The sequence below is a fragment of the Athene noctua genome, chromosome 5 (assembly GCF_965140245.1).
Source record: "Athene noctua chromosome 5, bAthNoc1.hap1.1, whole genome shotgun sequence".
NCBI classification, from domain to species: Eukaryota; Metazoa; Chordata; class Aves; order Strigiformes; family Strigidae; genus Athene; species Athene noctua.
Window position 1 is genome coordinate 10344759 of NC_134041.1, and position 27479 is coordinate 10372237.

At 41.1% G+C, this 27479-nt stretch overlaps 1 protein-coding gene across 8 annotated transcripts; it reads left to right on the forward strand.

Moving 5' to 3' along the window:
• The first annotated feature begins 996 nt into the window (after positions 1 to 996).
• Positions 997 to 25766, forward strand: MKNK1 (MAPK interacting serine/threonine kinase 1). Of its 8 annotated transcripts, none has more exons than XM_074906269.1 (15): positions 997 to 1107; positions 2121 to 2207; positions 4109 to 4187; positions 5696 to 5802; positions 9022 to 9296; positions 10136 to 10233; positions 11667 to 11746; positions 13157 to 13230; positions 16530 to 16634; positions 19630 to 19685; positions 20264 to 20359; positions 21328 to 21522; positions 22167 to 22331; positions 22954 to 22997; positions 23914 to 25766. In XM_074906269.1, exons 5-15 carry the CDS (start codon positions 9182 to 9184, stop codon positions 24140 to 24142), a joined length of 1257 nt encoding a protein of 418 aa, XP_074762370.1. In that variant the 5' UTR covers positions 997 to 1107; positions 2121 to 2207; positions 4109 to 4187; positions 5696 to 5802; positions 9022 to 9181; the 3' UTR covers positions 24143 to 25766. The 8 variants fall into 8 exon arrangements, with proteins under 8 accessions (XP_074762370.1, XP_074762368.1, XP_074762365.1 ...); XM_074906267.1 differs by having other exon boundaries at positions 4120 to 4187; XM_074906268.1 differs by having other exon boundaries at positions 1017 to 1107; positions 2116 to 2207; positions 4120 to 4187.
• Positions 25767 to 27479: the final 1713 nt, after the last annotated feature.

Genomic DNA, 27479 nt, shown 5'->3' on the forward strand with positions numbered 1-27479 from the left:
ACAACAGAGGGTCCGCACACAGGCCACCTCTCCTGAAGGGCCCTGCAACCTCCTGCCCACAAGTGGGATGGAGAAGATTGCAAGCTGCCAGCCTAGCTTGGGGAACAATGCCTCAGTCCAGACACCCCCCCTTGACTTGCAGAAACGCAATTCCACAATATATAAGGTTATAGAGCAGGTATGTTTATTCACGCTGAGGCACACAGGGGATGGTCCACCACAAACGGGTGCACCTCTCGTGGCACCTTGTCTTGGCTTTATGATACAAAGCATCACATATTCATAATACACTTATACATATGCATGACCTATCCCCACTTCGTATTATGAAAAAGACTTTCAGGCTCATTATATGTTCCACCCCAGTCTCCTCCTAGCTGCATCTGCGCAGTGCATCCCGGTGGCTGTGGGCTGGGGTCCCAGAGATGAAGTAGCTCCTCTTCCTCACTGTTGAGCTTTTTACCTCGGTTTCTTGTGCAGGCTCTGTAGCCTCCTGGACTCAGGCCAGACCATATGGTTGGTTTTGACCAGTTTTTAGGGCTGTCTTCCTATTCCATCAGGAAGCATTCCCTCAGAGCTTCCATTAATCAAGGTTTCTCTATTGCTCTGCTCTCTAGCCCATCCACTATGATCTATTATCCTATTTAATCTTAGTTATCTTTTAACTAATGGGCCTCGAGCCTGATCTCTAAGTCTTCCATCTTTAACCCTAAGCTAAGTTATACCTTCATTTCTCGAGAGCCTAATTTCTAGATCCTACTTTAATTTCCTAGCTCCTCATGTCACCCTTACGCCCCAGCCCTGCTGCTTTAGCGAGGGCCGTAACAACGCCCCCCCCTCCGCCCCGAGCACTGCGCCTGCGCGCACCGCCCCTCGCTCGGCGGCGGCCGCCCGCCCGCACTGCGCCTGCGCACCCGGCCAGCACGCGGAGGGGGTGTGGCCTCGCCTGGCGCGCGTTCGCGCAGAGCGGCGAGCGCCCGCTGCCGGGCGCGCTCTCGGGGCGGTGCCGCGCGCATGCGCGCTCCCCGCAGGCAGCAGCAGGGGGCGGGCGGGCGGCCCGCGGCGCAGCGCCGCCCCCGCCGAGGGACGCAGGCGGCCGCCATGGAGGTGAGGGCGGGGGGAGCCGGGTTCCCTCAGGGCGGTGCGGCCGTGGTGAGGGGGAGACGCGGCTGGCCGCTCTCCCGGCCTCGGTCCGCTGGGGGAGGGCACCCCTGAGGGGGAGCCGTCCGTGCCTGCAAGAGCCGCTGGGCTCCCCCGGCTGCGAGCGCGGGTCTTCCCACCGGGGCTGGTCCGGGCTCCTCCGAGGCACGGGGCGTGTGGAGGAATAAACACTTTGAAAGCCGGGAGAGGTGGTAGCCCTGGTTTCTGGGGGTGGTGCCGGTGGCTAGGGACAGCTGGAAGGCGGTAAAATGCCTCCAGCCCGCCGGCCGGCCGCTTCGGGTCTCGGGGCCCTCGCGGAAGGACGTGGGAATTTCCTATTGCTTGGAGCTGGTTATTCTCCGGAGGCTTAAACTGCTGTATTTCATACATAGTGCGTTTTTTAATAAAGAGTGGTAAGTCTGTAAACTCCTACGATGGCTGCTTTCTATTAGGAATATTTCTGGAGTGGAAAAAGAGCAGGCAAAGGCAAATGAACCTATTCCTGGCTTTGATCACAAGTAATCTTTTAGTTCTGGTATTTTTCATCTGTCATAAAACGTTGAGACCTATGAACCCCTGGGAACACTGAAAATCTATCTAGATTTAGTCTATACTTCACCTCTGCAGTATCGGTTGGCCTGCCCGGGGTGACCTTCTGAGGCAGCCCACGGGGAGGAGAAGACAACGCAAGGCAGCGGTACAGCCCTGGTGGCAGCTCGGCTGCTAGCTTCAGCAGTATGGGTCATAGCCAAAAACTAGCCCGTTCCCCTGACACCACTGGCACTTGTTTGTGAAGTGTCAGATCTGCTTAGAAGTAAACAACTCTCCAGATACCTTTTTTTCTTTCCTTTTATGAGCTTGCTGCTTATCATACAAAGCCTCTTTATCATACAAATTTACACCCTACGATTAGCTTGGAAAGATAGGCATGTATTCTGATAACTTTGAAGAGCTACAGTTTGGCATTTTTTTCAGAACAGAGCTCCTCTTCATGCCTTCCAGGTGCTGGATGGAAGCAAGGCAAAATACACTTGCAGAGCTGAACCTCTTCCACTGCAGTTCTAAAGGTAATTGGTTTTGGTATTGGCAGCCTTCCAGGTAAAGTGGATTGGGTGCCTTGGACACTTGAAAGTATCTTGACATGGAGTACTGTCCATGATGATATTATTTCATGCTGTGAATGCTGTATCAGTACTCCCTAATGCTTTCAAAAAAGGTATTTACTGCTATGAGGAATTTCCTCTCACCTTCCAGCACCTTCCTGGTAACAAATGTTAAAACACTGGTATGAATTTTATGTGATATCAAGTTGAGTTTAATGACTATTAATTTTAGAGTTAAAAGTAGAGAGGAGGGGAAAAGAAAGAAAAATCAGACTTGCTTCAAACTTTAAAAACACATTTAGTTGGATTAACCTCTCCAAACAAGCCTGCTGGCTAATATTGGAGTATGTTTTGCAGCTTTTTTTTCTAGTGACAGATGTCATTATCTGATCATTTGTAGGGTGTGGAGTAAAGCAGGAAATGCTTATCTTGTTTCTGTATGAAATCAGAAGCTTCTGGGAAGTTTTTCTCTTTGGTTTAGACTTGAAAACTAGCAAGGGAACTGAGTGGGGTTAGAGGAGGTAACTGACAATGCAGAGACAGTCTGCTGAGAGTTGTTGATGCCATCAGATGTAGAAGAGAGTAAGAAGCTTACTGTTTAGTAAGTGGCACTCAGAACTTATTTGCCTTGTATATCTCTTTAATTTGAAAGTGCTGTAGGAGTTAGATAAGCTTTGGGTAGTTTAGTCAAAGTACTATTGCAAGGACTGTTCTTGAATATGTGTGATCTGGAGTTTAAAATAATTTTGCATCGTAAGTTCCTGCTGTGGTGGAAGCTTAACTATGAGTTGTCTGTCAGTGGTCAGTAACATTAAATACCTTGTTTGGCTGTACTGCTATATGCAGAAGGAGGGAAGGTCTTTAGAGCAATAACCAGTGTGTGTGCCATTTTGTTCCCAATTAGTCTTACCACTCACATTTATTTGTTAGCCCTGTGAAATACACCCTATTATGTCCTCTCATCCATGTGGCTGCCTCAGAGGCATGTTGTCCTAGAACAAGAAATTAAAAAGATTACTGTATGTTTTTAAGCCACCTTCAGTCTCATTTGTTATCCTTGCTGACTCCTAGCACGGTCAGCACACTTGTCTTGTTTGCCTTTGTCTTTCCAGTGGGGATGATAACAGTTCTTTTGCTGTTAACCTGAATAACAACTAATGCTTTTAAAGAAATACATGTGTGTCTGTGTAAACATTGGCAGACCTTAGCAGAAGATCTCACATCTACAGCATGTGTGCTAAAATAAGCTATTTTCTCCCCACAGGAGAGGGAAAGGAATGCTGCATGCTTTCCTCTCTGTTAAGGTTCTCCCTGTTTCCCCAGTAGTAATCATGGTGAAGTAACAAATTGGGGTGGGAGGAATCTATTTGAAATAACTTTGTGCTATCCTGCCAAGTGAGATCCACCTGTTGCTGGAGGGTTTGACTCAGGACCTCAAAACCCCCATGCTTAATTTGCAAGGGAAGTGGCTACCTGAGAGTACAAAAAGTTAGACTCTGGAGGTTGCATACACAGAAGATGACCAGTCTTCTAAGTGTGACAGCAAGAAATCACAGAGAGAAGGGTAGAGGTAAAGAGAAAGGTTGCTGTAACCTTTTCTACAGAGTGAAGGATTTTTGAAGGATGGTGTCAGCTGTTACACGGTGTAGGTGTTAACAGTAATATCTGTGATAAGGCAGAAATGATTTTTTTTTCCTCAGACTTGCTCTTTCATGAAATCAGATTGCTTGGGCTTCCTGTGGACTTTTGAGTGTTGATTTTAAAATGTTAATGCTCCTGTATCATTTTGGGAAGATGTTGGAATGTTTTAAAGTTCATCTTCCTTCATGGATAATTCAGATTAGTGAGTTAAGTGATATTGAAAGTTTTCTTGCAGGTGGGATGTGAAGGTAACTGATAGCAAAGAATGAATTATGGGGAAACTACTGTAAAGATAAAAGACCGGTAAGAAACTCACTTTTACAATTTGAAATTAATTTTCTTACTTAATGCAGTACTATGAGTATTAAAATAATCTATTTCTGGATTTGACATAAGGCTGTTCTAAAGAATTGGGCATCCTTCCTCTTCAAATTGTATTTCTCTTGATCTGTAATGTTAGAAGCACAGTTAATCACTCTGTAGTCGCTTTATAAAGATAGCTTTGATTACTCTGAGCTTCCTGCAACGAGCAGGTTTTGGCAGAATCAGCACCTGCTGAGTCCTGTTTCATTATGAGCCACATCTACAGTAATCAAAGTGTTGTTGGGGAAGGGAGGGTCCAAGAACAATGTGAGAAACTGAGTTGGGAGGAAAATGAGACCAAAGTCTGTTTCCATCTTGTTTCCTTGTCCAAAATTCTGGATGTTTGAAACTTTAAAGTGGCTTAACTTCTGTTTGGAGCACACACTTTCACATTTGAAGTCTGAGAGTCACAGGTGTGTCATGCTTATGGAATCAAGGGACTTACTCATGCCTATTTTATTGAATTTGTTGGTAGCTCTTTGACCAAATAAACAATGGCTCTGAAAATAAGCATAAATGAACTGAGAAGCCTGATGCTGTTCATAAGGTGCAACTGATCTCCCTGTTGTGGCTCAGTTAGTCAAAATAGTATTTTTAAATTTCAATCAGAGAAGCCTCGTCAGAGATCTTGGTGAGCTTTTATTCAGTCTGAATAAAAAGCCTTTGCTTTTACAGTATCTGTGGGACAGTAATATTTTTGTAATTGCAGCTGTTTAGATACCACCTCAGTGGTCTGAAAGCATCCTGTGCCAGCTCATCAACTTTAAATTTGTTTCATCTGTTGAATCCGGGGTTGTGGCTGTCTTCTGTGAATCCACAGAGGCTTTACGTGAGGTTCCTGATTCATCTTTTCTTGAGATGGTGTTACCTGAACATCACTGCCTTGTTTGTCGCTTGCTAGGAGTGAATTCAGTACTGGTGGTATCTGTTCTCAGGAGATTTTCAGCTGTGGAAAATGCTTTCTTGTGCTCCTGGTCTGTTGGAGCCTGTTTGGCTGCCTCCAAGACCCATTTCCAGATACGCTTTAACCTTGGTGCTGTTATGGCTGTAGTTGTGGTACTCTATCATGAGTGTTGATCTAGGTTAGGAGTATGGTAATTCTTTTTTCTTAAGAATAATTCTGTATTTTGCATCTCAACTTGTGTTTCTCCAACAGTATAACAACAAGAACTAATGAACGCCACAAATCACTCCATTGTTTTTGCAAGACTGTAACAAGGGGGTCCTCTCTTTGGTTGAAATGACTGGAGCACTACAAATAACACTGTGGTTTGCATTCTGTACTTAGAGTTATAAAGTTTAATGCAGGGGTGTGCTTTTGCTGTGTGCTCACCTGAAGCCTGGTACAACAGGTTCTTGCAATCTCTTGAGACGCTGGGCACTACCTGAATGTATGTGGCAACCTTTATGTGATTTCTGAATATAAGTGTGATTGTGTTTCTTTTCAGCTGCAGAACAACGTGGCTCAAGCAAGACCCAGTTTTGAAGCAGATGGTAGTACCTGGACTCTCTGCTTAAACTGTTTTCTTCCATTGAATTCAAACGCACAAACAAGGTATCTTCTTAACAGAAAAAGACATCTGTTCTGTGTTCCCCAAGTGCTTCCTGTACGTGTGTGTGCTTGTTTTCTAAATATACCCTTCCTTCCTTTGGGAAGCAGATTAGAATGAGAGGGGAGTTACGTCTGGGTAGTGAATTCTGGCATGTTTGTATATGGAGTGTTAGGAAACAAGATGAAAAGTGATTTAAGATCTGGATGAAGTGAAACTTAGGGTAATTGTTCATTCTTCACTTGGCATTGTTTGCAAGTCGTCTTTATGATAAATGCTTTTGTTCATCCTTTTGAAGATAGTTGTAGAGGCCACAATAGCAAAAGGAAAAGGCTGTAAACTGTACCTTCCCACACAGGCTCTGAATAATGTGTATGTTAAATATTGTCTCAACACTGAATTATGATGATGATAACACAGGATTTCAACAAAACTGCAGCTAAGACAGAAACTTGCTCTTTTTTTGCTTGCAGTATGGATTTTGCTGGGTTATATTACCCTGTAAGCAAGAATCCTAACCTGACCAGAGAAGGACACATCAGAGTTTGAACTGTTCCCTGTTTTCTTCAGCTTTTGTCAGACTGCTAGTCAGACGGTAATTCCTAGAGAACAGTCTGTTATGGTTGAGAGGGATGTAAGAAGTGCTTTTTGTCAAAGGTTTGGCTAGTCTGCTCTGAGCACCAAGTAGTGTTCTACTCCCACCTCCATGCACTCAGCCAGAATAGATTATAAAGTGGGTGGACAAGTTGATTTGGTGGAAGCAGGGGTTCAAAGCTTCAGGCCACATTGTAAAATGACCTTAAAATGACAGCAGTTAGACATCCATCTTGAACCTGACGTGTCTACGGGCCATTTCCCTCCAGAGCAGTTCATCCAGTCTCTGAGCTTGCTGTCTGGCAGGGTGAGCGTCCTCAGAGCCCGCAGTGTCCTTGTCACCAGAGGTGGTTTTGCAGCATGCAAAACACCTCAGCATTGCTTGGATGGTTGAGGCACACTGTCTTTCGTTGCCATCAGAAACTTAGGTATACGCTCGCAGAGGCACAACCATTTCTTTGAAAGCTTGAAAAACCTCTAAAGCATTTGCCTGGGCTAAAGGCATTTTCTTGTTATACCAGCTGTTACTTAAGTACCAGTTCATTATAACAAAGTGAATAATGAGAATGAAGCTGTGATACCTTTAAAGCAAAAGCAGTGTGGACTGAAGTGAATTGCACAATGATGTGAAATAGCAGATCAGAAGGGTAATAAGAATCTAATACAGCAAACATTTCATGCCTGTCTGGTAGCAACTTTGGCCACGACTATAGGTTGAAAACATTAGCTTTTCAGTAATTTGGTTTCTGTACACAGAACTAGTGAACTTCCTGGTTCAAGGAAGCAGTTCTGTGTAATTTAGGAATTGAGTCAGACTAAAGGGAATTGAAATAATGTAGTGAGTTTCTAAACACTACTAAATATCATAGCCAACTGGTAAGTGCAGGAGATGGTTATGAAGGAATATTTCAGCTGTACTAAGATGCAGGATTCCTCTCCTGTCTTTTTGCTAATATTTAGTCTGTTACAAGCTCTGAAACCATGTAATATTTGAAATGGAATAGAACTTGTCTAGGTATGACTTGTTGACTTGCAGGAGTTGAGGTCATTAAAATGGCTTGTTTGACGCCTGGAAATGGAGCACCTCCTTCAAGCAGACCAGCTCCATCTCTGAGCAGGTTCTTATGTGTTATTTTGATCCCAGTTCTAAATAACTTCTAATGCAGGCTGAACTAAAATTGGGGACAGCTGGAACTTGCTGTCAAAGGCTAGCCTTCTCTTTATGTTAAAATTTGAAACTGTATGTGTGCCAGTTTAAGTTAAAAAAGAAGCTGTTGCTTTAGAAGTTGGTAAAATTTATGCCTTTATATTTCTTACTGTATTTGAGAACTTACGTATGTCATCCATCATGATTTCTTAACACGTTCTGCTTAAGACTTGAAAATGAGGATTTACTATTGTCTTGAGGCTTTGAGTGATACATTTTTAAGTGTTTCAATAAGTTGTTAAAGAGAAAGGGCTTTCAAAACAGCACTTGCCTTAAATTTTCAGATGTGTGAGTTCTAAGTGATGCTCATAATAGCTATCGCTGACAGATATTGACAAGAGAAATACAGTGAAGCAAAGAAAAAGTATTTCAGATTGTTGTGTAATGTTTTGTGCCTGGGAAAGGCACAAAAATGGCTATTCACAAAGGGTCTCTGTTAAAGGAGACTTGCCAGAAAGTTTTTTGTCATCGTTGTTTTTAGGGCTTGTTCTTCTTTCATTAACAGTGTTATTATGATTATGCTATTTCTAGGGATTTAGGTTTTTCTGTAGTACAAGATCTTTAGTTGTGAATTTACTTTCAAATTCTTCTGGCTGTAAAATGTCTTAGCTGTGCTTTGCTACTGCCAGAAGACTTTGAGCTGGGATTTTTAACTGTTAGGGCCAACTTGGCAGGATGTGATTGGTGTGAAGAAATGCTCATGTGAGTATAGTATGGAATCTTTCAACCTCTTTGGAGATAGGTTAGCTATGAAGCAGCTTCTGACAGAGAAAACGTATGACAATGTTTTTATTTAGGCCTTCCATAAGAATATGCAGGTGGTTTTTTCATGTTCTGCCATATTATCTTGCATCAGTGAGTTGTTATCTCTGACTAAGCTCCTGTAATATCTGCAGCTAGTAATGCAGGAAACAAATATCTAAATGCCATAAACACTGCTTGTTTTGGAGCATAAGTTATCCACTGATCTGTGGTTTAGAAAGGCACATCATGGTTCTGTGAGAAATGGGTTTTTTTCTGGCCTTTTAGCAGTGTAAACTGACCTAGATTGCTCTTTTGACCTGTTAACTTCCTGTGGTAGCTTTGTTTCACTGTGTTGTTTGATACTTCCCCACACCTTCCTCCTGTTTTGGAAGCTCATTTTCTTAAATTGTCTTAAAAAAAAAATAAATCTACTTGTAAGACAGTAGAATAGCTCAAATAATAGCGCCCTGGTGAGGGCTGTAAATCCTGTCGTGCATCAGGGCACGCATTATGTTGTGGGTAGCTCATCATAGTTGTTGACAAGGATATTCCTGTGCTTTGCTTTAGTGTACTCCGGGAGGAGGATTCAGTATAGATGCATAGTTATTTTCTTCTGATTTTACATTTGTTTATCAAACCTCCCCAGAACTGTTAATTAGCACCTGAATTGTCTTTTTAGGTTTCCTCTGATATTTGGGGGAAGACATGGCAGCCTACGGAGAGATGGCAGCCTGTGATGGAGACAAGCAGAGAAACTTTTGGATAGCTTAAGAACATAAACACACAAGAGCATGTTCATTTTCTCCTGAAGTAATTGATTGTGTGTTAAAGGCACCTTTATGTTCTGCCACACAGAGATGGTCAGCAGTCAGGCTCTCCCCATAGCAGACAGTGGGAAAAGGAAAAAGAAAAAAAGAACAAGAGCCACAGATCATGTCCCTGGGAAGTTTGAAGGTTGGTGGCAACTTGTAAGCTTTTAATTGTAATGGTCTGTTTTTCCTCTTCTGTTCTCTGTTTTCTTAGCTAAACATTGCTTTTTGGCAAACATTATCAGTTAATATTTCTGTTTTTCTTTATTCCCTATATTTCAGTCTTCAGTCTCTTTTTTTTCTCTTAGTGGTGAAATCTGTGCTCTATCCATAATCTGTTTTAGTGGTGTGGGTTTTTTAGCAGGAACAGTGCTGATGTCAAAATGTTTTGATTGAATAGATGTGAACACAAATACTGGGAAGCATTGTAGGTAAAATACAGTTCAGTGCGACAAAGCTGACCAGTAGAAAACTTCTTAGTGGGCACATAGCCTTATAAGGTATCTTGCAAATCAAGATGGTAGCAGTCTTCTGGGTTTAAACCTTCACATTTCAATTATACTTAAAACACTGTCTCTGCAAGCAGATTTTGCATGGTGGGCATTTTCTGATCAAGGAGTGAAATGTTTTCCACCTGAAAAAATTGGTTCTGAGTTTTACATGAGGACAGGGAAGGTGGATGAGGTCCTAGCAGTTACTGAGCTATAAAATGTTTCTTGTATGAACAAACTAATGATTTTGATGCTGGAATGAAGTCTACTTTAGATTTTCCTGGAACTTGAAGGGGGGAAGTGAAAAATGAGGCATAATTAAGGCTGGCACATTTACTTTAATACTGCATAGATCTATTTTCTGTCTTCATTACCAAGGGAATTTTTTCAGTTGCTGTCATATGAGGATGCTCGTCAGATAAATAGCTTGTCTTGATGTTACTCACTGAAATGCTTTGACTAATGTGTCTTTTCTGTGGGATTTCTTTGGCAGACTTGTACAAGCTGACTGCTGAGCTTCTTGGTGAGGGAGCATATGCCAAAGTTCAAGGTGCTGTCAGCCTCCAAACTGGGAAAGAATACGCAGTGAAAGTAAGTATAGAGTAAAAGTGGCATCACTTTTGTCTTCTCCCTCCTAGTTTCTCAGTGAAAACCTGTAATAGGGTGGGTAATAGCAAAACCTTTTAGAAAATTTTTGATGCTTGAAATGAGCCTGCTTTATAACTGTTATCTGCCGCCTTAAGTATTGTGCCTCTGGAGTGAAGCAGTTTATCAGGTGCAGACAGAATTCACAAACAGTGAATGACTGTGTGATGGTTAGATGTCAGGGCAAGCTTTCCTCACATGTCCTGATTTGATTGTAGTCCTACCAGTTTTTATTTCTTATGAAAGAAGAGGCAAAGTCATTATCTAGCGTGGCCTACCAAATAATGTGAGCTTTTGAGAATGCTGCTATGAGTTCAGAGAGCATCAGTTACTGCCATTAGTTCATGCAGTGCCATCTCTTATTTTTTGGTAGAGGTGAATCTTCTGTAACACTGTTATTAGCTATTAGGGCCCATTTACAGATTTGTGGTTACCCTGTGTCTCCTATTACAAACACAAATAACAGTAATAGGAAAGCTTTATGTTTGATACTTTTGCAAAAACCATAGGCACAAAATTTTAATCCCCTTTAAAAATCTGGTCCTGTAGATGCTATAATTTTGTGTGTACTTCGTAGAATTGTTGAAGTTGAAAGTCTGGAATAAACCAACCACTATACTATGGATTAGATGTGATCAGATACCAAGTTCCGTGTAGCACTGGTGAATGATTGCTTGTTCTGTACTGGAGAACTCTGGCTGTAAAAATGAGAAACCAATACTGGATACAGACAGTGGTATTATTTGAATTAATGTCATGAGCTTTCCGTTCACGTAGCAATCATTCAGTCTTGGCTTCTGTGGAAAGCCTTTGTCCTTGTCCTCTTTCAGCTGGAGGAGTGTGTGAAGGAAAGTGACTTCTGATGGCAGTACAGAAGAACTCTGAGGTTGAATTTATGTTTTCTTTAATACATTAGGTCCTGTTATTTGGTCTCCATGAAGTTTGCAGTATGAACCAAACTCTCATTTTGTGGTGAATGTAGTACTTTTTACTTAAATGCCTGTAATGACAAAACTCTTCTTTTTGACTGTTCAATGTGACTCAAATCTATTTTTGCTGGAACTCAAAAGGATATCCTTTTCTACACATTGCAAAGTTAAAATGGTGCAAGAAAATGCTTGTGGTAACTGTGTAATGTAGGTAAAGTTCCTTTCTTCTCTTCCTGTCCATGTTTCTCTTGTCCTTTGAATGCCTTCCAGAGCTCTGCTGACACTGTAGATAAAGGACATCTGAGAAATTAAACAACCAAACAAAGGTGGAGTGTTTCTTTCTGGTGGGCATGCCTGAGATTCAAGCCTTAGATCAGTTACCTAGTTCCAGAGCCACATGCACAGTTTCTGCAGTAATTTTTCAAATATGAGCTCTAACTCTTTCCACAGATCATTGAAAAAAATGCTGGGCATAGTCGGAGTCGGGTTTTTCGTGAAATAGAAACATTGTACCAGTGTCAGGGTAACAAGTAAGTATAGAGTCTTGTGTGTGTTTGTTTATTTAAAGTATCTTGACTATTTTTTTCAAATTTTTAAGCCTGTTATGTTTGACTAGGTTAGGAGTTTTGCAGTATTCTCCTTAAAATCAGTTTAAATTTAGTCTTGACCTATTCAAAATAAGAATTTCCCCTTCTCTTACCTGTGAAATTCAGGGAAATATTTACAAATTACAGGTCACGTAACTCAATTAGCAACCAGGTCAGTATAGCCTGAATGTGCTTCAGTGCTGCATGGCTTTTGTCTGAATGAGGAATTAACATTTTGACACTCTCCTCTGATTTCACCATCAGCAAAGGCTGACCTGATGATACCAGATGCTCTTGAAAGGAACAGTCTTGCCATTCCTTAATATGTGGTTTGTCCTCCTCTGTGGCAGCCTTACTGCTTTTGCACTGGAACAGCTAATTTAGTTTTCATTTGGATGTGTGCTGACTTCACGTGGCCACAGGGTGAAACAGCTTTATAGCTGTGACCCGTGTCTGAAAAGAAGGGAAGGGCTACGCAGCCAGTGGCAGCGTGCTCTGTGATGAGTTTAAACCAATATTGAAACTACTCCTTTAGATGTCTCTGTTAATCTAGAATGTATACAACAGCTGTTGTTTATGCTACAGTTGTAAAGCTTATATCAAGCCTTTTTTTTACAAATTTTTAGTATAACACCGAAAGAATTTAAGAACAAACTTGTCTAGCAAACTCATGGTCTTAAGTTGTGCTATAGAGAATCAGATTATATCTGTTATGTGTGTGGTTAAGACCATGTGGTTATCCAGTTCATAACTGATGAAAACCTCAAGCTCTCATGAGCATGTGCAGAATTTGGATTTAGTGTGTAAGTGTAGAAAAATCTGACTTACATGTTTGACATTCTCAAGGCACTGTGGGGTGTTTGTGTTGTGCTGCAAAGACTACGCTAGCTAAACAGGAGTGAGTTAGTCTAAAAATGGTAACTAAGGCACTGGATTTAATGTCATGGTGAGAGATGCCTGTCTTCTTTGAGCCCCTTGTGTTCTGCCTTGTGATTTCCAGAGAGGAAGAATGCCAGTTGTTTTTTTTTGTTGTTGCCTTCAGCACAAATGCGATGTTTTAAATTATTAAATACAACCTATTACCAGTTATCTTCCTGTCAGTTGAGCAGCAGCAGAACTCTCACAGTCCTGTCTGATTTTGGTGTTGGGCCTGTTTCCCCTGCTTAAATTTATGTGTGAGTTGGAAATGTGGTTTTAATGCCATAGGCAACCAAAGCAACTTGTTTAATTAGAACTCTTATATTTGATTACTTCTGGCACTTCCCAATTATCCATGCTGAAACTCTTTATTGCTCTGTTTATGCTCTGTGCCTGTTTCTTCTATTTCCCCTCTTTTTTTTTTTTTTTTAAAAGGAACATTTTGGAGTTAATAGAATTTTTTGAAGATGACACAAGATACTACCTTGTCTTTGAGAAGCTGCGAGGAGGTACTGTGCAGTAACTGTGCCTTTGTGCATTGAATCATCATGATCCTGTTTGTCTCAGTGTTTTAAAGTAGAAACTGAAGAGCTTATTTTAAATGCTTGAGAATTTTAAGACGAAGAAGTAGAGGAAATAATGTACAGAGCTTGAAGTATGGTTGTTCTTGAATATTGATGGGTCTGGTCATACATTTGCAATCCTTTTCTGTAGTTAAGTGATTGGAAATGTCAGCTCTGTTGAAGTGGAAGCTTTGGAATATAGTTACTAGGTCACAGTACCTTCAGGCAAGGGGAAACACATAGTATGTCAGGTATTATGCATGATCTTAGTACAGCATCTATATACTCTGGGAGCTTTCTCACCTGATGTAGGATTGACTTTGTTTCCTGAAACTCATGGAGCACTGTTGTGGAAAACATCTTGCTTCTGCCTGGGGTTGCTGTAACTGTGAAGCAGTCTGCTTGTGGCTGGCTGAGGGCCAGTCAGTGAGCAAGTGTAGTCACTGGTCTCCAGCATTTAACACTCACCTGGGGAGTGAGAAGGTTACATAAAGCACTTTCTCATATTTGTCTCCATTGAGCATAATTACAGTATCCGTTAATTGCATGGCTGTGCAAAACCATGAGTTAAGTGTCACCCACCCTTCAAAGAAAACTTGAGTTTCTGAAGGAGTGTACTTTTGTCCATAGAATATCATTTATTGTCATTGGTCAGGAAGGTTTTCAGTAGCAAACCATACGTGCAAGAAATGCACATTCTTGCGGAATAGATGCAGGACTTTTTAAAAAGAGGACACCTTTTTTTCTTGAGTAAAAGCTTTTGTTTACTCTCCCTTAAAATTACTGCATCATTTTGTTGTGATTTCCTCTAACACTGTTCCTCTTAATGCACAGACTTCTCTGACAAATTAGCTGTGATAGGGCTTGATTGGTACAAATCTGCATTTGTCTATTTTCCCATATCCACATTCTTCCATTAGTTAACCCTCTTTGACTGCGAGACTGGTTGTCAGCGTACCTGCACAGCTGCTGAGAGTATGATAACGGTACACCTTCTTTCCTCTCTTAGCTACTGTTTTTACAGTGGTCAAGTAGGGCTGAGGCTAGTTTTCTCTTTGAACAATTTCAGCATTTGGAGTGTTAGGTATGTGGGTTAGAAAAAAGAAATAGTAGGAATTAAGGGTTGGACTAGCTTCTGATGCACTGCAGATTCTGATGTAAGCAGTGTGGCTGTCAAGAATGAGAATATTAATCTTCAATGCAAACTTTACTCCGGTAACTCCAGTCTCAGAGACTGGTGTTACCTACAATGTAATGGCATAACTTGAGCTTTCCATTTCAGCTTTGCCTTCCTGTAGCTGTGGTAACTGAAGGAGTTCTGCTCATATTTTAGCTGTGTTCAGTTTGCCATGATATGCAGAAGCTGTTTAATATCCTTGCCTGACGGCATTTTACAATTGAAAGCATTAAAATCCAGCTTATTGTACTGAACTTGCATGATTTAAGAGTCCTTTCCTCCTTTTTACTTCTTTGAAATGCGATTTGGGAGGTGCTATATGATGCTTTCTCTCTGCTGAATACTGAAGAGGTGGTAACAGCTGTGGCAGGAGTGCCCTGCTATTCTTTCTGTTTGTGGGATTCCTCTATGTGGGCTGAATATAAAGTCTGTAGAGTATGTTTTCATTGATATTGACATAATTCTTCTCTGAGAGTTTGGAACATCAGCTCTATTCAGAAGAGTAATTTTAAATAAACCTGCTGAATAAAATGAACACTTGAGGTGGCTTGGTATTGTTTCCTGCAGAGTCTTGGGTCTTTTCCACAGACATGGAAACATTCAAGAACTGTTACTACTTTCTAAAGGTGTAAAGAACAACTATACCGGGAAACCCATTTGAACTCTGCCCGTAAAGAAATCTGTAGCCAACTAGAAAGTGGTGTTTCCAGCAAGGGAAAAGTTCCGTCTTTGAAATCTGATAACCTGGTCCAAAGTGGCTTTCCTCCACCTATCTGACACAGCATATCTGGAGTCTTTTGTCCATCTTTCTTCTTTTTGACTGTCTTTCCTCTTTCCTCTCTGTGAAGGAGTGGCAGAGGTATTGATGGTATAAGAATAGGAATTACTGCAACAGAGAATGGGAGGTTTTGTCCCACATCTTGAACTGAATAAAAAAAATGAAATCACCTGAGATATAAAGTGTTTGCTGTATTGGGGGCCAATAACAAAGGACAGTTAATCCTTGAATTTTTCTCCCTGATTGCTTTTATAAATACACCTCTCAGTAAGAAAATGGAAGACAGTAGTAAGGCTATTTAGTGCAAATTTAATTGGGTTTTTTAAAGATATTTTTATTCTTTTGAGAAGATTGATGGACTTCACTTAAAATAAGGAATCAAACCTCCCTTTTTCCTTTGTTAAAGGGATAAGTGGAGCTCTGCTGCAAACTACCAGTCCTTCAGTGTATTCCTATTTGAGAGGCCTTTTGTCAGATTTCATGTCCCAGGGCACATTTTGCCTTAAGTCAATGTATGAGCCTTACTTTGATGTCAGTGGGAATTTTAATGTGTATTTAAAGGTAAAGGTGGGTGGTTTTTTTTTTGATGGTGTTGAGACAAAAAATGTGTATACTTGACTTTCAGTGCAGGGTCTCAATTGTCACGTTACACAAAATGAGAAGAGTTAGTTTGAGCATGGCCAGCTGGGACCTGGGGGAGGGTGGGTTTTGCTGAAGTGCTGTCTACTTCCTTAGATGATGTTTGAGTTTTACTAATACTACTAGCAAGTCTCTACTGTTCATGGTGTGTGGAAAACAGACCAGTCGTGTGCTGGGGCAGTAAAAAGTGATTGCCTCTCATGCTGTGCTTAAACTAGAGGGCTGCAGTGTTTGAAAATTATGTTCTAGCATGCTTTAAGTATTAAAGCTGTTCAGTACCTTTTTCTTCTTAGTCATTTACCTGTTTGGTCCATGGAAGTTGCTTCCTGTGAAAGGCTGTTACAAAGTATGAGAAATGAGGATATGTATTCATGATACTTGGTACTAGTTCATCATTATTTTCTGAGGATCTTTTAGTATAAAAACATGGGATTGTGACACTTCAGTTTCTGCCATGTAAACATACTAGAACAGAGTGTTAGCCAGTAACTTTTCTAAATGACTTCTGGCCCTATTTGCACTGAGATCAATTTTTCCTTTATGGCAGACTAGCAGTGTCTATTGTGTTTTTATCCTTGTATTGACAAAGCCTTTTCTCAGCCCAGGCAACATTCATATTAAGGTTTTCCTTTTCACCTGTTGTTCTGACAGGTTCAATCCTGGCCCATATACAAAAGCGAAAGCACTTCAATGAACGAGAAGCTAGCAAAGTGGTGAGGGATATTGCCTCTGCTCTGGATTTTCTCCATACAAAAGGTAGGAAGAGGCTGTCTCCACCTTTACTAGTTGATATTGTACACTTCAGTTATGGAGCACATTTTATCTGTAAGTAGTCAGCCTTTGCTAGCATTTCAGCATAATATGGTATCTTAAGTAATCAGCTGTGTTAAGGTGATATAGCCTTTTGAAGAAGAAAAGTTAAATTGTCATCCAGGGAGAATTAGCATTAGGATTGAATCAGTTTGCTTGTTCTTGTTACCTAAGCCACCATGTAAAGGTTACTCAAAAGGGAGATTACATTCTTTTTAATTTCCTCCTCTTCCAGGTCTACAAAGGTGCTTTTCTGTATTTACCTAGAATTTCTGCTGGTTACAAGACCTCTTTGTAGTAGCTTTTGGTCTCCACATTTAGACCCCCACTGCTGGGTTGAGAGACCTACAAGTGAACCATAGTCCTTGTTTGAAGGTGTCCTCATTTCATTTGGGATTTGTTCAGATTTAAAAGCAGTTCTGTTTGTAGAGAGTAGTTTTAAGTTAAAATGTTTTTTCTGCTGCTTTTTCTACTTGGGAATAATTTTTCATTTCAAAATATCTCTGTGCATTATGGTCATCTCAGATTATATGTTCGCATTTAATGTGATACCTTTAAAATCTTTCTTGTGTTATGGTTATCTGGTCTTGCATAGATTAAGCAGCTTCAGCTAATGTTACGGTGACTACCTTTGAATAGAATGACACGTAATTGGAGACTATGTTTATTGGTTATTTATTTTGATAAATTGTCTCTCCATTTGTTTTGTCATTCTAATTAGCCAGGTAGATCTCAGCAGATCTGCGTTTGCTAAATTGTTTAGTACTGGCCCCAGTTCAGTAAACCTTTAATTGTAGGCTTTACTTGTAAGTCACGGGACTGCTTATATGCTTGAGTTGGAATCACAGCACTGGTACCCTGATAGGTTGAACCTATTAAAAAGAAAAGCATAGCAGTGCATAGGGAATTGAGAAGGTGGTAGACCTGAGGAATATGGATCTTGTCACATGTTGTGTGTATGTTATGAGAGGTTAATCTGAATGTGGAAACAAATTTGGCCTGGATTAATATTTTTGGTAATCTTTATAGACTTTGTGATAATTTTTAAACCTGCAGAGAATGCACTCTTTGATTCTAAAATTTTTTCTAAACACTCGGTGTTTAGAAAATTTTTACTTTGAGAGATGGGTCAAATAAGTAACGGGAAGCTTAGGCTGAACATGTAGAGAAATACTTATTTCATGTGCTAGGGCTATAGCAGGTTGCTTAACAGCTGAAGGTCTAGGAGCACTGTTCAAGGAAGTTTAACATTGACTCGGCTAATGTCTTTCTGTAGTTCTCAGTCAGCTTTTAGTTTTAATTCCCCTTTCCCCAGACAAGAAGGGAGTGATTTATTAAAATGACTTTAGAGCAGCAATCCACTTTGTTGTCATTTGCTGTGAATTGGTACGGTGGGGACATGGCTTGCAGAATCAACTACAACATCCCCTTTCATTTTATTGTTCTCTTTATGGTTCTTTCATGTGATATTAAAATAATTAGTAAGTAGCATACTAAACACTGAAGTAAACAGGAAATTAAAGCAATTTTATTGCACAGTTTAGTGGTGAAGTGCTGTAGCTAGATGCTTTAAAAAAAAAAAATTTGAATGAGGACAACTAATTCTTTTGCCAGGAATAGTTTAAAACTCATCTGGATGATACTACTGCCTTACACCCACTTGGGATATGTGTGCTTTATTGCTAATAATCTGCTGGAGGAGTGTTTAAAGGCAGTTGTTTTCTTTGTACTGTGTGCAACTGCACAATAAAATGTTATATAATCAGATATTTCAAGTCAAACTACGTTACAAAAAAGCGCTGTTGAGTTTCATATTGCAAGCCAAGCCAACTGTTGGGGGTTTTGCTAGCCTTGCTGTAAATGTCAGCTCGGGTGATCTTGATGGATTCATTATGCCATCTTCCATGCTTAAGCAATGTGCGCTGCATCATTAGGAAAGCTCTCATTCCTTTAGCAGCGTAGCATAGCACCAGTCTAATGTTATATTTTAAGTCAGGTTTTATGGAGGGTGCTGAAAAAAGACATTAGAAACTCCCTTACCTAGAATTTGGTGGGATATTTTCTTTCTCATATTCTGAAGTAGTATCAGGTGTGCTTGGAGTATAATTTTTAAGCAAGGCTAGGGTGCATTTGAATTACGGCCAAGTTGCTCATTTGATTTGATTATTTTGCTTCTCATTTTCTGCCTTCCCATTATGTTTGATCATATTAAATGGAGAACTTTCAGAAATTGTGTGTTTAGGCATTTGAAGAACTGCTTTAACAGTGCAAAGTACCTTTGCATGTGAATTGTATGGATAGATAACCTGCTGCTGCTTTCCTGTTGGATTTGCCTATTCCAATAGCAGTTGAAAAATGAAGAAGCCCTTTGGTGGTGATCCTGTAGCTTTTCTTCAGCATCTCCAACCAAACCCTTTAATTTTTCTTTTGCTTCAGCAATCACTGTTACAGTGATGATGTTTTCATCTGAGAATTCAGGTTTTTTTTGGGAAGAGTGTCTCATGTATTGTCTGTGCTAGTAGGAGTTCAGCAAACCACTAGTTGATCCATCTGGAAAGAAGGACCTTGCTGTAGAAGGCACAAAAATCTTTTGACTAAACTGTGTACACAAGTAAACTTTCCTACAGGTCAGTCATCCTAATAAGCTGATTTTAATTAACATAATTAATTTGGCTAAGCCAAAAAGTTCCAGTGTTAGCAGGTTCTTATTTGCTTGACTGACTCTCATGGACATTTGAGGATGATAAAGGTATATAGCAGGATGTAACAGTGACTTTTAGCAAATACACTTTGCAATTAAATTATTTGCAGTATCATTAAGGGGAGTTGTGTAGCAAACTCAGGCCTAGAATATTTCCCAGGCCACCTTCTAATAGAGAGAAGTAATGAGAAATAAAACAGGAGACTATCTTCTGTAATGAACATTTGTGCTCTTGTTTAGGTATTGCTCACAGAGACCTGAAGCCTGAAAACATCCTGTGTGAATCTCCAGAAAAGGTGCTACTCTGGTCTCTTAATGTTTTGAAGTGTTTTTAACTTAGTTTCCAAAAACAGTCCTTGTGTTCTGTCTCTTCTCCTCTTGAAAACTTTTGAACCCGTTAGTGAACTTCAACTAAATTTAACAAAACTGAAGCCTGAAAGAGACTAAATTCTTATTTGAGCTGCAAAAATGTGAGCATCTGACTACGATAAAAAAACCTACTGTTCTTAGGGCATGGCAATAACAATTTAGCACCTCATCTGTTCCGAGGCAGTACCCAGATGGACAAGCAATATTTACAGGCCAGCTGGTCACATCACGTATAGTTCCCAGAGTGCCCTGATGTATACTGGTGCTTGCCTAGCCAGATATAAAAAATAATGCAATAGGGGCAGATGCTGGTGTTATAGGATCAACTGGGGCAGAGGAGGCAAATACAAGGAGTGGAATATAGCTGCAAGAGACTGGGTTTCACTAGTCCTGATCCTAGAACAACTTGTGTTCTGTCCTTGGGTTTTCCACGTGGTGCTGTATTCATAAATAGTGCAGTAATCCCAGTCTTCTGGACCTCTTACTGTTCTGTCCTTGTTTTTAGGTATCACCAGTAAAAATATGTGACTTTGATCTTGGTAGTGGGGTGAAGCTGAACAGTGCGTGCACTCCTATAACTACTCCTGAATTAACAACGCCGGTAAGAGACCTACTGTGGCTTCGTGCTCTTTCTATTCTACCATTAAACAATTTTTATCTGCAGAGGAGAGCTTCAGTTTGCTTACTGCAACTACACCCAGTGGTGGGGGGTTCATTTAAAGCAGGTGTATGTGTAATAAATACTGTCCTGGGTTCCCAGTCATCGAACAAAGATATAAAAATCACAGGAGCTCACCATGTTAATTCTCCTTTTGGCCAGAAAGTAATGCATGGATCCTGTTCATCTCTTACTCCATCAAATGAGGAATCTTTTTGTGGGGGTGTTTTATGTGCCCATGGACTGAATTTGAACCTTAATTTTGCATTTGTTTCCCTGGGTTTGAGTTCTGCACCTAAGACCTGTGAGCTAAGGGGAATGAAAGCTCTCTAATCACGTATGGCTTTATAATACACACTAGTTTGAAAAACTACAGTGCTATGTTTTTGGCCTTACTGTGAAAGAAAAATATGACAGTTTTGTGGGAGTCTGTTCTAGAAATCACCTCCCATTATATAGTTATTTACTTTCTGAAAAGTCTGGTAACTAATGGATAAGATTTAAAAACCTGGAATATGTAAATTAAAATTTTGACCCTGTATAAAGGATCACAGAATCATATGGAACAGTTTATGATCCTCCCAAAGAACAGTAGGAACTCTTTTGCCCTCTGTTAGGTCTCTTTAGTCCTTACACCTGAAATGTGTTCGTTTTTTCATATGCAGTATGCTCACAAAATGTTTCAAAGCTCTTGGTGACTTCATTTAACCTTTGAGGGATGCAGCAGTTGCAATTTGGCTTAACAAAATGAGACCTGCAGTGAACGCCAGCAGTAAACTTCAGTAGTCCCCGATGCCTGATGCTGCTTTTAGATCAAGCTGCCTACTATAAAGAGAGGAGAACGATAAACCTGAGTCTTGTATGGATTTGACCCTCCTTTTGAAAACTTAAGCTTGAATTTGTTTTCCTAGTGTGGGTCTGCAGAATACATGGCACCTGAAGTAGTTGAAGTCTTCACAGAAGAGGCCACATTCTATGATAAGCGGTGTGATCTTTGGAGTCTGGGAGTGATTCTGTACATCATGCTCAGTGGTTACCCCCCTTTTGTGGGCAACTGTGGCACAGACTGTGGCTGGGACAGAGGAGAAGTCTGCAGAGTTTGCCAGGTAAATGCACATGTCCTGGGCATACGTGGGAGACTGTAGTTTGCTCTGTGAACTTAGGGCGTAAGACTTGCCATGATGCCAGCAGTGACACGCTGTGTTTGTAACCCGACCAGTTATCTGGGAGGATAAGCTGTGACTGAGAAGTCAGGGTGGTAATAGAAAAGTTGAGTGATGGTATCTCTTTCTAAAGCAAGGTTTGGCAACTGCCACTGCCTCATCCTCATGTGAGATCTCAGGGCTTCTCCTCATCCTCTCCCCCACTCCGCAATCCTCCTGTATTCTGCAATTCTTGATCTGGTTTATGGTACTTGCCACAATTCCTCAGGTGAAAGTTGAGCCCCAGGAGAGTCTTCATGCAGGGCCTGCTTTTATTCTTTCTAAAAAACTGAGTATGTTGGCTACACTGTTACAGGGAAGGGGGGAAGGCGTTCTCAGCAGACAACGTGTCATGTCCATCTCAGGACGCCCTGAATCGCTCTGTGGAGCTGTCTGTCACTGTCCATTGCTTCCATAAGGACACTGGATGGTTTCAGTTGTCATCCACCACATTAAGTGGATAAAATCAAGTGAGAGGAATGTCACTTGGGAAGTCTTCTGGTTTCACTCTAGTTGCTATTTAAATTAAAGAAATTTTCCTTTACTAGAACAAGCTTTTTGAGAGCATTCAGGAAGGCAAGTATGAGTTTCCTGACAAGGATTGGTCGCATATATCCTCTGAGGCCAAAGATCTCATCTCAAAGTTGCTGGTTCGTGACACCAAGGAACGACTTAGTGCCGCTCAAGTTTTGCAACATTCATGGGTTCAAGGAGTATGTATCCCCCTTTATATTTTTTAAGTGTTATTCTTCTTCCAGAGTGACAAACAAGCTGTTCCCTGTCTCTGAACTTTTAATAGTCATTGTGTGTTTTAGTGCTATTATATTGATTAATTAAATGATACACAGTGGCTTTATTCTCTCTGGAGCTCTGTGTGGTAAATATTTGGATGAATCTGCCAAGCTTTAAGTGTTGGGTTGGGTTTTTTTTAATTATTGCTTTATGCATTTTAAATGGCTTTCTTGTGAATACCAAGCACTGCAGTACACGAATTATGATGTTACTCTTTATTACAGTAATGCAGAATGCTGGTACATACAGTTTTAAAGGAACAGCAGTGTCCTTTTTTGCTTTAGTTCCCGGTTCAGAATAGAAGGGATAGACTCTACAGAGCTTCCAAAGGGTTAGTCTTATACCTGCAAATTGTGGTGATATCTTGTGAGGGGAGACAGATTATGAAATGTGATTTGTAAACCCACAGTGAATTAGTTTATATGCAATATCCATTAGTTGTAAAGATTTGGGGGGGTCACCTGTTTTTTATTACTCTCTCTTGGGAAAGCTTGGTTCTCAGCTGCTAACACATAACTAACTTTTCTTAACTGCTTCTTCTAGCAGGCTCCTGAAAGGGGATTACCTACCCCTCAAGTTCTTCAAAGGTAACTTTTTTAATGTCTGTAAACTTAGCCAAGAATTATTACTGAAAGAATGGGGAGAGATAGGAGGTGACAAATCAGTGGGTGAGATCCCTGGTTGAGAGTGGAACTTCACAGATGTGCAGCATTAACTTAAGAACATCAGAAATATTAAAGCTCTGATTTTTCTTTGTGATCCAATCTTGCATGTTTGTGGGAAGGGCATTGGAGATAATTCCTGCAGTGCTAATCTTAGACAGAAAACAATGATGGTTTTGGCAGTTCCCTGCCCAGGAGGGGAAGAAAGGCATAAAGGCGTGCATTATCCAAAGAGACTACTTTCTGATGGGTGAATAATCATCATGTACACATGAATCTGACTTCCATTGCAGTTGGTGGTAATCACAGTATCAATTTAACTGTGAGCAGGGCAAGCCTCATTTAAAGTGATTTGATGGCAGATTCTGTATGCCAGGGAGCCTGAGTCACACTTTTCTCTCTATTTCCATGTCTGCCACTGGCAATTCCAGGTGGTTCTTCCCATCAGAAATGCATTTCCTTAAGCTGGATGTGCAATTACAATGGGATTGCAGTTCTCTGAGGAAAGACAACAGTATTGCCCCATGTGCCCATCCTTTTATAACATGTAGAAAATAAGCATGGCATCTCAGGTGGCTTTCTGGGTTTACATCGGAAGTCCTTGGCAGAACTAGAGGACTAGAACCGTGGCTGTTTCCAAAATCCCAGAGTGTTTTTTGTATGTATCGCTGGTCCTTGCAGTGAGGAGAGATGCAGATATTGACTGGTCATTTTGCCTGCTGTGTCAATGTTTTGATAGGAGAAATAAAACTGCCTGGAAGCAGCTATTCTGCTGCGAGGGTAACCAGCTGAAGTGACTCTTTGTGTGTGTTGTAACTGCTTTCTTCTTTTCCCTTGAAAGGAACAGTAGCACAAAAGACCTGACGCTCTTTGCTGCCGAGGCTATAGCCCTTAACCGCCAGTTGTCTCAGCACGAGAATGAACTCAGCGCAGAGCAGGAGAACGTTGCCCATGCTGTATGCTCCATGAAGCTTTCTCCTCCGTCCAAGTCCCGCCTCGCCAAGCGCAGAGCAATGACGCATGCCACCAAAACCAGTGACTTTCAGCCAGTTCCCCATAAAGCTTTTTAAACTTCTTTCCTGCTATGGATTGGCAAGATCAGCCTGTGTTCTTATTTGGATTTTCAGCGCTGATAAAAGCTTCTCTGCTTCTGACAGTTTGATTAGAAGCTTGCTCTTGTGATGTGACTTGTAACTTTAAGGGGACAGCTTTTTATGAAAATGTTTTTTGCTTGTCAGATTTGGTGCATTAAGATAATTTAACTGATCTTTTTAAACCGGAGAAGATGGGTTTGCTCCTGTATTATCTGAGGTGATAAATCACTAAGCTTTCCTTATTTTCTTCATAGAAGAGCATGCTTTAAAATGTGAATTGGAAAACATCAGGAAAAAAAGCTTGCTTGCTTTCTTTGCCCAGCAGAGCATCATGTCTCTCCCTGCTTATGGCTGCTCTTGATGACACATCTTGCAAGGTGCTGCTGCTTAGTGTCAGCAGCAGGGACTGTTTTTAACCAACAGTGCCCTTCTCTCCTCTGTAAACTCAGGAAATGAAGATGATGACTTAGGTGGGTTTCTGTCTCCCATTACCTTCACTGGGCTTAAATTGTATGAGAATGATACTGTAAAGGTGCAAGGATCACTCAGGCTAGAGATGAAGAGGACCAGGTTGCTTTTTTTATCCTGTTGGTAGTTTGTGTTGGCATGTGGGATGAAAGCTGGGGGTGTGTTATTTCTTTATCCGACATCTTTTTGTTCATATCTAAAATATAGTCCATATGATCTCTTTTTTAATTGGGGGTTTTTTTGGTATCCCGTATGTCCCCTTCTCTGGCAGTTGCATTCTTAAGTCTGATAACCACAGTATGTAACAGACCGTTTATATAAACAGTTTATATTTAGTATCTTTTTTTTTCTAAATTCATGCTATCCTTAGTTATACCTTCCATGCTGTAAACTCATATTTCTCCAAGTCCTTTTTTCTGTTATCTGGACGACTTAATGTGAATGGACAAGCTTTGGTGAATTTTGGTGTGTGAATAATTTAGTATTATCAAATGCAGAGGTACATCTGTACAAACATGGTGCTGCAGCTGTTGCAGTCTGCCTCCTGCAGTGATCTCAGGCTGGGTGTCTAGATTTTTTCTTCCAGTTTTAATACTGTGGTGCACTGGGGTTAAGGAGTAACTTGGAAGGGTACTGGCTGAAAAGCTGAAGATTTTGAGTGACCAAGGTGAAGTGTCCATGGAGGAGGACACAGGTGTTGAGCACTTTCTGAAACATAAGCTGTGAAAATAGGGCCACTAAGATGCCCAACATGATGCACGTTTAAACTTACCAGCCATTTCTGAAACCCTTTGCCAGGGCATTGTGTGCAGGGTGGAGAGGTGGAGGAGGTGGCCCCCAGGTGCCAGCACAAAACCCTCCCAAGCAGAATGAGAAGGAATAAAGTAGCAGATCCAACAAGTTCTTGGAAGTTGAAAGGTCAAAGCTGAATGTTTTTGCATGGCCTATTCAGAGCGGTTTTACATTCTCTTTTAGCAGTGTGCATACAGCTATTTTTATACAACATGCTGTATTTTGTGACTAATATTAAAGTTGTTATTTAAAATATTTTATACATGGTGCCAGTGGACGGATTATGAGATGTATTTTGCTGTGTTTTTATTAAAATGCTTTAAGTTATGGATTTAACACATTTAGCAGTTCTGTGTGTTTTTTTCTTGATTTTTGATGATGTAGAAAAATAGAGAATTGCTTACTTCCTTACTTCTCTGTGTGACATTGGATTTAAGACAACTGAAGTCTGAAGACTAAGCATACCTCCCTCTTCTACTGCTGTATCAGTCTCTGGAGGCTCCTGTGATCGCAGCTTTCTCGTAAAATGAAGATATGACTGCACAGAGAGGTCTGGAAAGGGATCCTGTGATCCTTTTGACCTTCATAAGAAATCAGGTAACTGAGGGCCATTGGGTTCAGGAATTTACCTGCATTGTTACATTTCATGTTCTTCCCTTTGATTTGTGCATAAAGCCAAAATCCTGAAGCTTGGCCAGGAGTGGTGGTGCGATGCAAAATACTCTTGGATGGAGCCCTGAAGTCTGTCAGGCTCCAGAAGTTATTAGTGTGGAAGTGTGAAAAGGGGCCATTAACGGTGCTGCTTGCCCAGAGACCACAGGGTCTGTTGGATTTGTTCAAGTGTTGGTAAGTGTTCCTTTGCAGACTTTGCTCTGCACCTCCTGCCTTTTTCTGGTGGTAGAGGTAGCCCCAGAGAGTGAGTTAGTGGAGTGAAGACCAAAGCTGCTCTTCCTGTGTTCGGGGTGAATTATTGGTCTGGACAGTCAGTCCTTTTCCTCCCTCTCTCCAAAACCTGGCATGGAAAGTGAATCCAATGCATGTGTCGTCTGCACAGCGAGGAAGAAGCTGGCTTGCTAGCCAGCTTTGCTTTCTCTTTTGGGAAGAGAGCTTGGGAAGAGAGAGTGAAATGTCTGAAGAAAACAGTTCAGCAATATTCATGCCATTACCTTTGGCTAGTGGAACTGTGGTCTAGGCAAGCAAGTACTCCTCTGGCTTGAAGCCTCCTTCTGCATGAGGAGAACACTTCAGTAGTTGGATGTGTGCGTTGCAAAGGGTTTTAAGCACTGGTGTGTGAAACATCAGAAGTGCTCAGCAGGATTGGCACTAAGCGGTTAAACTTTGGTGGTTATGATGAACCTTTCACCTGATGGTTCAGGGCCCTCTGGCTCTTGTGGTGCTCCCAGCTGCCTGGAGGATGCTGCCAGCAGCTGCCTCTGTGTGGCCTGTGCTAGAGCATCCTTGCTCCCCACTGCTACATACTTGCAAACTCATCTGTTCAGGACTTGAAGGTACGATGTTGGGCTTTTCACTGAAGAGCTAAAATCCGGAAATGCTTTCCTTCTGCAAGACAATAGCCTCTGGCAGAGCGGAAGGCAAGCAGCAGGTAGCGGTAGATGCCAGACCTGTGTAATGCTGTGAACTGAGAAAACCTCTCCAGTCAGGGAAGAGGGGTTGGTTTAAGCCAATTGTTCTGCTCTCAGCTGTAGTCTAGCTTTGACTGCCTCTTAAAGTTTTTGTGGAGGTCTCTGGCTAACAGTTTATAATAGAGTTTGGGTGGGGAAATAGGTTGCAGCACTCCCCATTGCCCTGTGATAATCAGATCAGTCTATCTGTGACAGACATGGTGGGTTTTAGTTCCTTTTCCAGTTCCTGAATAGAGCAGGGATCCCAAACCAGGTGGCAGGCCCTTTATTTGTACTCACCTTTCTTTCAAAGGAAATCTGCAATATTCACTTCAAATGCTTTTGTTTGAGCTGTGCTTTAAAACCATCCACTTCTCCTTCCCTCCTCTTCTCAGGCAAGAGAGGTAGCAGAGAGCACAGGAGACCTTGTA

Bases quoted from the DNA above. Each gene is read 5' to 3' on its own strand.
- MKNK1 (XM_074906269.1), top strand. From the start codon at position 9,182: ATGTTCTGCCACACAGAGATGGTCAGCAGTCAGGCTCTCCCCATAGCA. The intron at 9,297-10,135 runs GTTGGTGGCAAC...TTTCTTTGGCAG, and splicing joins TGTCCCTGGGAAGTTTGAAG to ACTTGTACAAGCTGACTGCT. The intron at 21,523-22,166 runs GTAAATGCACAT...TTCCTTTACTAG, and splicing joins AAGTCTGCAGAGTTTGCCAG to AACAAGCTTTTTGAGAGCAT.